At 39.5% G+C, this 13,392-nt stretch overlaps 1 protein-coding gene across 1 annotated transcript in view; it reads left to right on the top strand.

Annotated features, from left to right (window-relative positions):
* The first annotated feature begins 3,158 nt into the window (after window positions 1–3,158).
* The window catches only part of KAT6A (lysine acetyltransferase 6A), a 113,241-nt gene continuing 103,007 nt past the window's right edge, over window positions 3,159–13,392 (top strand). The window contains 2 exon segments of the mRNA XM_027598181.2: window positions 3,159–3,270; window positions 5,872–6,783. Of these exon segments, the coding sequence (XP_027453982.1) occupies window positions 6,184–6,783 (600 nt within the window). The 5' untranslated portion in view covers window positions 3,159–3,270; window positions 5,872–6,183.

A 13,392-nucleotide genomic window follows, 5' to 3' on the forward strand; every position in this document is an offset into this window, starting at 1 on the left:
GGTAAGTGCGAGCATTGTATTTTAAGGTTTTGGCATTCTTGGGGAAGTGGTAAAAGTAATCATTTATATTAGAGTGTAATAAGTCAAAGAGTCATGTTGTAATTTCTGACTTCTAAAAGAATGTGTAATTAATAAGCTAATAGAGGAGGTTAATGGCATAATGAAAATATTTTAATTCAAAAGAAGACAACAAAGAACAGAATAAGGGATATGAATAAGTGGGCAAAAAGAAATAAATAGTAAGATGGCATGTATAAATCCAAATACAGCAGTAATTATACTAAATATAAATGGACTAAAACTTTTCCTGTTGAAACGAGGATACAATAGCCTTCCTATTTTCGGCTTAGCTGAACTCTGTATAAAGTGTAGTTAACAAATACAACTGAAAAGGCAGGGCTTCCTAGAGCAAAATGTGGAAGGGATAAGTCCTCCAGAGCTGAATTCTGACTAAAATTTGAACCAAGAAAAGCTGTCCTTTCAGTGCTAGGGATTGTCTTTTTTTTTTTTTTTTTTAAGATTTTATTTATTTATTTGACAGAGAGAGACAGGGAGAGCAGGAACACAAGCAGGGGGAGTGGGAGAGGGAGAAGCAGGCTTCCCGCTGAGCGGGGAGCCCGATGTGGGACTCGATTCCAGGACCCTGGGATCATGACCTGAGCCGAAGGCAGACGCTTAACGACTGAGCCACCCAGGCGCCCTAGGGATTGTCTTTTAACATGCAAAAGATGAGGGCTTTGATCTTTGTGGCAAACCTTTTATTCTGAGAAGACCTCTTGAATGTGCCATTAAATTATGCAAATGTAAAGCAAAGACTCTCTATGGAAGTTGTTTGAAAAGTTAAACTGTGCTTTGTTGTTGTAAATTGTTTTATTTATTTACTTATTTATTTTTAAAGATTTTATTTATTTGACAGAGAGAGACACAGCAAGAGAGAGAACACAAGCAGGGGGAGTGGGAGAGGGAGAAGCAGGCTTCCCGCCAAGCAGGGAGCCCGATATGGGGTTCGATCCCAGGACCCTGGGATCATGACCTGAGCTGAAGGCAGAGGCTTAACAACTGAGCCACCCAGGCGCACCAGTTGTAAATTGTTTTAAATTCTTGCTACTATGTGCTTAAACTCTAGCTTGCTCTTTTCACGGGAATGGCTATGGTTAGTTTTCTTCCAAATTATCAAAAAGCAAACACAACTCATCTCTGTATTATTTTTCTTGTGAAGACCACATACTAGTCTCACACGAAGGACTCATTTTCTATTAATATGACTTCATCTGTCCTTTTTGGGAAATAAAACCTTATTTTATTCTTCTAAGAGAATCCCCATGCTCCCACTACATTTTTTTTTCTTCTGGATGATTTCCATTACAAAGAGCTCCCATTTTACCTGAGACTTCATCTGTCTGATTCATCTAGGATGGAAAATACCCTTTCTAACAGACTATTTTGTATTCGCAAATTTCTCTCATGTGGGGATGTGGCTTGGAAGTAAGTGATGAAGGGTGATTCAGTAAATATCACCACACCACGCTTATGTTATCAGCGTCAGTACTAGATTATAGAGTTGGCTGGACTATCATCTGAAGATATAAATTCCTATGTTATTACTGAATGATCTAGACGGCCTCTGGTATAGAACAATAAGGCTAAGGATTAGAACGGATAAAAGCTAAAGAGATAAATGAGGCAGGGCTGGTGTTGGGGATAAAAATTCCATCTTTTTCCTAGTGACTGAAGAAATGTTCACTCACGAGGAACTTTTTTTTTTTGAGTCTGTACGGCTTGTACAATACTATGCCACTGGAGATACAGACACATTCCGAAAGAGCATATGTCTGGGAATATATTCATAAAATGTATACAAGAGCAACATATCAAGTGCCAAAGGAATAGGGCAAATGGTCAATACTACAAAAGTTCAGGAAGAAAATACAAATCAAAGCTAAGGCAGTGAGTGAAGGGGTGGTCTTTAAAAGGTAAAGCTGAGATAAAATTAGGAGGTGCTAGGGAGGACAGTCTACATGGGGGCAGGGCACAAAGCAGTTAAAGGTCCAGTAGCAGGAAAACACTTTCACTAAAAATTATTAAGCATTTAATATATCTATTCGTTTGTCACTTACTGCAGGAAAAAAAAAAGTATGACTCAATCTCTGCCTCAAGGAGATTAAACTAGACGAGAGACAAGACAAAGAGACATACATGTCGCCAGTAGAAAACAGGCCATGAGAGGTGCCAGTTCATGGTTCAGCAATCAATTCGGAAAAAAGCAATTCTGCATAGGGCATGGGTAGAAGGCAGTGGAACAAAAGAGATCAAGGCTTCAAACTCAGGTGTGTGCCACACAAGAGCTGTGTGACCTTGTGCAAGTCACAGGACCCAAATCTTTTCTGTTTCCTATACAAATGGCTTGGTAAGGTCCAACAAGACTCTCCGTTGTGGGGAGGATGAAGTCATTGTGGTGAAAGAGCTTGCTATGGGTGTCTAAGTTTCCACCCTTTCTCCCCTCCTCACTGCACCTACTCTTTTTCCTACAATAGAATGAGATATGTGGGGTGCTAGTGAGAGCAAAAAGGTAATAAAGGGAGGCAACTTCCTCCCGCCCTTTGTCCTCTCCCCACTCCCCCAGCTCTCAACCTCGGGTTCGGGAGAGTCACTGTGGAAGTGGGGTGAGGGCACAGAAGTCGGGAGGGAGGATCTGCTAACTGTAAACAGGCATCATCAGGAGTTCAGATCGTCTGGCCACCGGATTTCCGTGCTATACTGAAGCCACCCCACCCATGCGCCTGTCCTCAGCTTCCCCAGCTGTGTAATGGGGATACACCATCTCCTCCTCCCGCTATCCGCCTGACCTAACAGCGTGAGAAAGAGAAGGAACCCCCAGTTGTTGGCCTCCAGGCCCATCAGGTCCTCCTCCCACTTTGGCTTTGGCCTTTTGTACCGGCCCCACGTGACCTGCCCGGCCGGCTCTTCTCTCCTGTCCCGCCCCGCCCTCCGGCCTTTCCCGGCTCTCGGCACAGCTCTTCCCGCTCCTCGCCGGCCCCCCTTCGAGCCTCCCCTTCTCCCTCCCCCTCGCCTCCCTCCCAGGCTGTTCCCGCTCCCTCCCCCAGGCAGCCGTTCCCTCGCGATGCTTCCCCTCCCCCCGCGGCTGTTCCGCCGCCTCGCCTCCCCTCCCCCCGGCCGGAGCTCACTGTCTCCAAGATGGCGGCCGTGTCAGTTTGGGGCATCTCCGCGGTCCGGCCCGGGGCCCCGGGATCCCGGCTCTCTTCCCCCCCGGTAAGTAGCCGAGGAGCCACCGGCGACTGCCCCTGGCCGTCGAGCCCGAGGCTGAGCCGCTCCGGGGCCCGTTCCGCCGCCTCGCGGGGTCGGCGGGCCGCTGCAGGCCCCGCCGCGGCCTGCGCCGCCTCCCGCTGCTCTGCGCCAGGCCTCGGGCTGGGGCGCCGAGGCCGCCCCCTCGCGCCCGGCCGGCGCCCGGCTCCCCCCGCCCCGCGGCCCGCGCGCCGCCCGCCGGCCCGGCTCTCGCGGGCCCAACGCCCCCGCCGTCCGCCCGCCCGCCCGCCCGCCGGGCCCAGCCCCGGGGAGCCGGCGGGTGGGCGGGCGGCGAGCGGCCCAGGCCGCGGAGCCTCGGGCTGGGCTGTGTCGGCAAGCCCGCTCTCCCTCGGGGGCGCGCCCACAGCCCCGGCCCCACCTGCGCCCGGCCGCTCGCCGCCCCAGGCCGGGCGCGGCCCCTTCTGCCCGCGCTCCCGGGCGCTCGTTCTCCGGCTCCGGCCGGGTTCGCGGAGATCCGAGCGGGGCTGAGGCGGCAAGTGGGGGTGACAGGCTGGCGGGTGTTGTGGTGCGGAGGAGGCAGCACGTGTGGTGTTGTGTCTGTCGGGCTGTCAGCCCCTGTGTTGGGAGGGGAGGCGGCGGGCTGCCTGTCAACCTTCGGCCGGTTTGGACGGGAGCTGCGGGACCTGTCAGGCTCCTTGGGCAGCCTGCGTGCCCCAAACGCCTCCTTTGAACCGGCCTCTGTGGAGCTTAGGATTTGGAGGAGCCGGGAATGGGAGATACATTGCTCTTAACTCTTTCACGTGATTTCATTGTTAACTTAGTCCTCGGGTTCTGTTTCCATCTGATGGGAACGGCGAAGCTACCCGTTGGCAAGCGGCAGGGTTGTGCAGTTCCAAGTTTTTAAAGTTTCTCGCTCTTTAAAAAGAGAGCGCGAAGATGTGTTTGGGGGTGGGGAATGGAGACCAGGGAAGGACTGTCGGAAGCAAGTTGTACTTTCTCTCTAGCCGCTGGTGTACTTTCAGAGAGTTAAAGTTCAGGTCTGCAGGCGCTTTACTTTCGGAAGACCTGGAGACTGGTGAAAACCCTGGCCAGAGAGACAATGAGTAGCTGTCATTCATTAGTTTACCTGCGAGCATAATCAATTAGGACGTTCCCAGCTTCTTAAACTCAGATTTGTAGCCTCTCATGTAGTTTAGCGTTAATGTCTATATAATGAACGTTCTTGGAGTAATAAGACTATGATTTCTATCCTCTCGAGACTCTCACCAAAATGAAGCATAGCTCTCTCAGGGGGGCTTCTTTTTAGTCAGCTAATTTAAAAATAAATCTTGGCTCAGGTTTGAGTGTTTACTTCAGCCTTTTCTTTCCTATTAGAGTTAATAGGACTGTAGCTTTCCTAATGTCTGTTAGTTTTCCTTTTGATTTTAATGTCAGTCCTAATACTTGCTGCGGGAGCCATTTTTCTATCATTGTTTATGTTGTAATGTAAATGCTCCTCAGAACAAGAACAGACGTTCTAAAAAAAATAAATCAAGTTATATTTATTTTTTGGAAGCAAAGAAGTTAATTTGATTCAGAATTCATTATTTTGGTGATTTTCAAAAAGATGTGTATCTGCCAGATTCTTTTGTTTCAAAGAAGACTATTGACTTTGATCCTGAAGAGGGAATATATATATATGTGCTTGTGTTTTACTCATTAATGTACATTTCAGGTCAGCAATCTTGAATCTGTGAGATCTTTTTAAACCTCCAACAGGCAATATAGTACATTTGATATGTAGTGTGTGCATTTTTGAACCCAGTGATTCTGGACCTTTCTTCTGGTTTATGTGTAGCTTGGTTATGAACATTTTGACAGTTGTTTCTCCCTCTAGTATATCGAATATTAGTATTTTAGTTTGGTTTAGGAGAAGCTATCAGCATGTAATTCTTAAAATTTGAATTTGGATTTTAAAATTCTTTAAGGACTTCTCACTTGATTTTCAATATTATTTTTGTTTCCATTTAGAATGTTTACAGTAATGTACTTAAAATATGAACTTGATCTGTGTAAATTGTATTCTTTGTTTCTTTTAATATATGAAATAGTTAAAATTTTCTCAATGGTTTTTTGCCTTGTTGACTGTTTTTTTCTTTTTTGACTGTTTTTATGCAGTTTGAATGTCTGGAATTTTGAAAGATGAAAGATTCACTCTTACTTTCATTGCAGGATTCTTTCTACTAATCCAGATACTTGTTGAAGTGCTGAATAGGTTCTTGGGGAAAGATGTGAAGGAAGAGTTTCAGTTCATAGACTGGTGAGCAGAGATTGTGGAGTACAGAATAGTCAGCAACCCTCTGCTTAGTTGTAGTTTAAGGTCATTCATAGTATATCTCATCTTGTTTCCTCATTGTATCCTAATTATACATCTTTTTTTTTTTCCCTTTTTACCCCAATGGTTTACATACATAACTGTTTTTGGAATGTTGGTAGAAACTTGTTAAAACTCTACAGGTGCTCAGTAAACACTTGATATTTGATTATCTTTAACGACTAGGATGTCTCAGTTATTAGCTTATTTACAAAATGCGACTTGATAGAAAACTGACCGTGTTTGTTTTTCAGGCATAAGATGCACATTTTTCTGCTGGGAAGGAGATGTTCTTGAGTTCTTACAACTTTATGAAGAGACCCATGTGTGGTGCTATTGAGAAGTTTATTGCGAAATTTAAAGACATTTCAAATAACAGGTTGTTTTGGTTTCTAAAGTAAAAGTGAGGAGGCACTCTGTGAAGGGGGAAAGGACTCAGGCCAGAAAACTTGTATGCTATGGTTAACTGGTTCCCAGCCTCCGAGAATGTTGTTTTCCATGGTGTAAAACTTACTCAGCATCAGGATAAGGGATAACGACTCTATGGATATACAGAATCCTTCACCATGGTAAAACTCGCTAACCCGCTGTATACGGAGTGGATTTTGGAGGCCATCAAAAAAGTGAAGAAGCAAAAACAGCGTCCTTCAGAAGAAAGGATATGCAATGCAGTGTCTTCATCCCATGGCTTGGATCGTAAAACTGTTTTAGAACAATTGGAGTTGAGTGTTAAAGATGGAACAATTTTAAAAGTCTCCAATAAAGGACTCAATTCCTATAAAGATCCTGATAATCCTGGGCGAATAGCACTTCCTAAACCCCGAAACCATGGAAAATTGGATAATAAACAAAATGTAGATTGGAATAAACTGATCAAGCGGGCAGTTGAGGGCTTGGCAGAGTCCAGTGGCTCGACTTTGAAAAGCATTGAACGTTTTTTGAAAGGTCAGAAGGATGTGTCTGCATTATTTGGAGGCAGTGCTGCCTCTGGCTTTCACCAGCAGTTACGATTGGCTATTAAACGAGCCGTTGGCCACGGCAGACTCCTTAAAGATGGACCTCTTTATCGGCTCAACACTAAAGCAACCAGTGTGGATGGGAAAGAGAGTTGTGAGTCTCTTTCCTCTTTACCTCCAGTGTCACTCCTTCCACATGAAAAGGATAAGGTAAGAGTGGCATATGCATCAGTGTTCATAGAGCTGATGATAGAGCATGCTACAAAGTCACATTTCTAAGAAGTTATGTAGAAGTTACATTTAGGTTTTGTGTTTGGGGACTTATGGAATGATCACCTCTGGTTTTTTATTGATGAGTTGTTAGAATTCAGTAGATACCAGTTGTCCTTATACTTTGAAATATTTGATGTCTTGAGTTTCAGAGTGTATTGATGCACCTAAAAGAACATATTTAGATTAGAATTTAAAAGTAGCATTCAACTTGAAGGCTGTTCTGAGTTCTTATAATATCTTACTGCTGGAAGTTGATGAGCACTGCTAAATGTTGGAGGCTTGGATTTGAAATAAGCAGGTGACTCTAAGAACCTCTCTTTTTCCTTTTTTTCTTTTTGTTTTATGTTATCATTAGGCAGGAGTGAGACTGATTCTCCTGACCCATAGTAATAGCTAAGCAAATTTATCAGTTCTTATTTCTGTTGTATTCTAACTTTCTGTCATGTATTCTTTGCATAGGATGAAGTCCTAAGGGTTACTGTTTATGACGGGGTAGCTACATGGGTCAGGAATAAAGTATCCTGTATTTCTAAAGTTCTGTGGAGTTGTGAGTTTTGATACACAGTGGTATACCTTACTGTACTCTGTGTTTCATGCTGTTATTTTATGCAGTTGAAAGTACACTAAGAAACAGCAAAATATGGCCCTTAAATAGATATTGGGGGATGAGGAGAATTTTGTTAGTAGCAGTTTTTTACATTGACCTAGTGTCTTAGCTGTAAATTTATTTCAAGTGTTCTGAATTGTAGTTCTGGGGAGAGTGGTAGTACAGATGCACACTTTAGTATACAATAGTAAAATAATCTTTATCTTGCCTAAGATCATGGAAGCTACTTCTAGGTTGAGAAGATTGTAAAGTTAACATTGAATGTATTTTAAAATATTTGAGATTCAGTCTAAATTTATTGCAGTTAGTAACCCACCTATAGATTTTTGTTTAAATAACAATTGAAAATTAACAGTATTTTTCTTTGATGAAGTTTTTAGAGATCTATTTTAGGGTTCAATTTTCCCTGTGAACTTTGAAATAGAAACATTATCTTACTGTTATTAACCTTGAAATGATTCTGATAGAATGGTTCTTTGTCATTTGAGCATTTATTAAAAGTGTGGTATTAAAAATTCAAGGTGGACAGGTAACTAAAATGCTTTATTCTGTAGTTCAGTGCTGTTGTAGAACTCTTACTGTAAGAACTGTTTCTTGATCACATATGGCTGAAGTTAAAAGTATGATTGATTCCTGAAATTGTTACCAAATGATCTACAGGTTAACTACATGGAAACAGGAAATAATTTATAGTTTACAGTGAATTCAGTGTTCTGTGAATTGAGTATTATAAATTCTTGTTAGAACACCTGGGTGCTTGCTTTTATTATAGTATCCCTTGCTTGAATTAGATATTTTAATTTTTAAAAATATTGGCCATACATAAAACGTCAACTGTGCATATTTTTAAAAGGTAGCCAATATAGTACACTATGGGACATATCTGAGTCCTGTCACCCTAGGATTTTACTTTTGAAAGGGATCTTGAGAACCATCTAATCCAACAATTCCTACTTTGCAGCTGAGCTGAGACCTCTATATTAAAAAAAAAAAGTTTAATCCAGTAGAGATTTGCTGGTTTACTTTGGTTAGAAATTATCTTTTTGGTTATATTATCTTTTTGGTTACAGTTATATTACATAACTGTAATATATAGTGTTATTAACTGAAGTAACTAAATTTGGAGTAGACACTTAGGAAAAATTTTCATTGAATTGAGACTTCTATATATGTGTACTGGTCTGAATTGAAAACTAATTTTATGATATCTATGAAATTAGAGTTGATGAGATCTGTTATATATTTTTAAATAGTCTTTCTTTCAGTAGTGATTTTCCTGAGTGTTTCCTCCAAAGATAGGAAAAGCTCACATTCGAAATCATAATACAGTGAAGAATTATTTGTTCTCTGAACAGATTATATAGTTTGCTCTTTATATTGTATTTTATTTACTTTCCTTTTTTAAAAATTGATTGGTTTGGTAGGTTTCATAGGTTATGAACCTAGATATTCTCAAAAAAATTATCTGGAGTGGATTTGACAGTGATGGAGAAAGGAAAGTGTAGGCCAGAAGTAGTTTCACTTTTAGGCCTTAATTCAGCAAAAGGTTATTGAGCACCTGTTGTGGGCCAGGCACTCTCCTTAGAACTGAAATGGCATTATTTCAAGTTCCTCTTTATTTTTTTCTATATCAGTTTTAACTTTTATTTCTTTGGGATATCAACCTTTGGAAGGAACTGTAGAACTGTATGTTAGATTTTCAGCAACTGAGTGGTTTTTGCTACTTTTGGTGGGATCAGCTGTGTAGAAATACTGTATTTTTAAGAGTTTTTGTGAACACACTTGAACTTAAGTGTGTTTTCACATTGATAAATAGTGAGGAAAATCTGTGGGATACTATGATTTAAAAGTTTTATCCACATTGTAAGGGAAATTTCTGAGCTACCTTTAGGGTTGTGGTAGTTTATGGTGACTTTGTTTAACTTGATATGTTTACCATGTGCCAGGCATTACTTTAAAGCTATACATGTATTAACTTATTTAATTCTCATACAACTCAATGAAGTAGGTCCTGTTATCTTACAGGTGAAGAAACTGAGGCATAAAAGAGGTTTAGTAATTTCTCGGAGTCACAGAGATACTAAGTGGCAAAGCTAGGATTTGAACTTGGGCAGTCTGGCTCCAGTCTTTATAACAGCTATACCTACTGCCTCTTGGGGGTTTGTTACATATAATGCCTGTCACTGCAGTCAAGTACACAATTGTGAATGTTCTTGGTGTTAACTTCATAGTACATTCTCTAATTGTAAAAGGACACATTTCCCCCTAACTCCACCTCTTCACGGTTTGTGTCTTTTTCTCTATGATAGACTGGATTTTAAAACTGGCTTTGAACCAGTGATAAGAATGTATCAGAAACCAGAGATTATGAAAAATCTAGTTTTGTATACCTGAGGTCCATAAAAAATGGTTTTGTCTACATGACTTTTTTTTTCTTGAAGATAAAGTCTGTGCTTATTAATTTTCAGTTTATCTGTTACTGAAGTTTTCTGATTTGCAATCTGGGATTTGTTGCATGGCTGCAATAGCATGCTTTCATTTGGGAATTCAAAATGTTGCTTTTCCTTGAATTGTGGCATATAGATGAGAGTGATAGTGTGAAACTGGCTTAAATAACAATTGGCCCCTTGCAAATTTCTTTCCTTTTGAAAACAGATTTTACTGTAAATTATTTGTTCATTTGTTTCATTTATTCATATTCAGCAAACATTTAGATGTCTACTATAACAGTGAATTTAGGATTCAGGTCTTACTGAGGATTAAGGCTAAGAGGCGAAATAAATGTTTTTGGGGTTCTTTTTTAGTTTATAAAATATAACTTTTAGTTTTTTACAGTGATTGTGTTCATAACAATTAAGTGTTGTGAATCCCTGAGAAATAATGAGATGTTTCTTGGGGGAGGCTGTATTATTTGAGATTGTGCTGGTTTGTATCTAGATACTGAGTCTTGGAAGGAACCTTTTTCACCTTGATTTCAAACTTTTGGGTTCATTTTAACACAGAAAAATGTACTTGAATATATATTGCTTATGTTCCATATTACTAGTCCAGAAAACTGTACTCTTGTGATAATCAGCTACATCATTAAAGTGTTATTCTGTTGAATAGTGTTGTGGAACATTTGCTGAAGCATTATAGTTGGAAAGGGTAGAGAAAGTATTGTCAACCAGTGTTATTGTTTAGGTAATTACCCAGCTAGGTAACCTGGAGGAGAAAGATCAAGTGATAAATTTATAGCCTTTTTAAAATAAGTTCTATCTCAATACAGTAAACCCTTTGTAGAATCCAAATTATTTTTGTTACTGGAATTTGACATTTTAAATTCACAGAATAAGTGGGGCTTTGATGTAGAGATGTGAATTTGGGAATATGTTTTCAAGTTACTGAGTTAAGAATAATAAAGCTTTGATTTAGCTATTTGGAAATGGCCTTTATAGTAAAATTGATGCTACGTCATTTTTTGGTGACTCTAAATGTTGTGGGCCCTGAGGCAAAGCTGGCTAGAAATAAAAATTTGTTACTAACAAGTTATTGAGGTAGGTTAAATATAAATGTGGTTAAGGAATTGACTTTGTCTCAGCAGACTTAGTCTTATTAAAAACCCAGAATTTTAAAAATAACTCAGAGATATATTTGTAATGCGGTACAATCAGCTGTACAGGCAATTTTTGATCTTCTAGGTAGCCTATGAGCTGTGTGTGTTTTGGTTAATTTTCAGCCCATGACATACCCTGAAAGAAAATTTGATCTACTAAAGCAGCCTTTGGTTTTCCATTGCTAATCAAAACTTCTATACCCAGCCAATGCACACGACCTAGATATTTTTCCTATACTTTTGACAGTAGAACTTTACTCTTTCCTGGACTAACTTCTAATAAATTGATGAAATAAAGGGAAGACATTAAAGAAGACGTCAGATACTATAAATTGCTTCGGGAATAGGGATCTAGAGGATCTAACTATCTTGACCTTTCTTTGCCCTGTATCAGTAGGCCAAGGGAATGTAAGCAGTTGCTTATAGAAACCTATTAATAGCTAACATTTGTTAAGGGCTAACAATGTGTTGAGTACTGTTCTGAGTGCTTTAACATGTTTTCTTATTGAAGTCTCAGAGAATTTTACATGGTTAAATTTTATAGGTGTAGTATATTTATATAATAGCTATTTAATAACATTTAATAATATAGGTTTTCATTATGGCTTCTCATAAAACACCAAATAGAAAATGAATGTATGCAAAATGCATTATCTTATCCATGCTGCCTGTTTTTTTAGTTCATCCTGATACAAGGGCCAGTATTTTTTTACACTACATTTACCTTTAATACTATGAAAGCAGATAATAGGACTTTTTCTCCTCTTATGTAGAACATTGGAGAAAGTATATTTTCTGCACTGACTTGGATCTTAGCTATATAAGAGGACTGAATCTGGTTGCCAGGTTGGTTGGTTAAAATAGAATTAAGTTTTTTGTTCTGTTTTTAGTGAACTGAGAAGTGTTAAAATTACAATAATGAATACTTTTGGTGTTCTGATTTAAACATTTTTAAAGAAACAAATGAATGTTATGTGTAGGAATTATTAAGAGCCTCCTCTGATAAAGTTGTTTACCAATTGGCTGCTCATGGGTGGAGTCAGTTCACAAAGGATCTGCAGCAGATGAATTAGACCTGTAGCGACTTCACCCTTCTGCTTTTCCCAGCTGGAGCAGGATTAGGACTCATTGAGCTGCAGCTGGTTCCCAGGAAAATCTAGGCTATTTCTTCTGGTGTTTTCCAATAGTTCCCAACAGATGGCTTTCGTCAGCACTGTACATAACTCTGTAAATTCAAGCCCAAAGAATTACTTTCAACTTCATTAGGGAACAGGTGAAGAAACAGTTTGTAGTATGGCACTATTTGGTTAAGGGTTGAAATTAAGCATGGGGATTATAGTAGTGTAGCATTTAGATTTGCAGAATGCCATTCTGGGTCAAAATGGTTTTTAACTGCCAGCAATAAAAAAAAAAAAGACCTGCTAAGGAAAAATAAATTTGGCTGTGGTGTTGAGTAAGGTATATTTTATACTTGGATTATATTATGCTTACAAAGTATAGATAAATTATTTGAAAAAAAATCTTTTGCCTTTTATAGAATTTTGAGCAAGTAGCAATCTTGGATAACAGTGTTTCTAATCTTATTTCAAATAGAGAAATTGAGGGCCCAAGAGATTTAAGTGTCTTCAGTGCTGCACAGCAAGTTAATCTGGGAGAAACTTCTCAATTCTTTGCTTTTTTTTCATTAAGCTGTAGTACTGCTTTAAAGTATTACAGGGTAATGAGTATAAAATAATGTATTGCTTAATGGAAACCATAGAATAAACCCTGGTTTAGAGAATTTTGCTCGTTTTTATAACCACAGATATGTAAATCAGCTTGTTTCAGTGTTTGAAGATAGCTATACATTCTTGAAAGTTGAAACAGTTTTTAATTTTTTTGGAAAAGACTTTTTATGGCTCAAATTAGAGGAGTTAGAAAGTTGTCTTATTTTTTTAGCTAAATATTAGAAGAACATGTTGAGCTACCTTAACGCTGGAAGGGAAAGTACTCTGAATTTTGGGGGAAAAAAAAAGTCTGCTTATAGTTAAGTCTGATTTTCAGAAAGTCTATAACATAGACCTCTGAGGGACTTGGATAATTGGTTAGAATTTAAAAAATTTAGGACTGAGATAGAAAGGTACCAGCCTTTCTATTAAATAATGAAGTAATTCTTACCAAAGGCATCGGGTATGGGGAGATTAGGAATGTAGAGTCTACCCTCATTGTTATGTATACATAGTCTTGGTTCTGGGTGATTTGTAATAGTAAACCTTAAGAGAAGGCAGCAGACAACAGATTTTGTCTGTCTTTTTTTGGCCATTGTGTAAGTTCATTTCTACATTTACTAATGTAAAATTTAGCA

This window comes from Zalophus californianus, chromosome 2 (genome assembly GCF_009762305.2).
Source record: "Zalophus californianus isolate mZalCal1 chromosome 2, mZalCal1.pri.v2, whole genome shotgun sequence".
NCBI lineage: Eukaryota > Metazoa > Chordata > Mammalia > Carnivora > Otariidae > Zalophus > Zalophus californianus.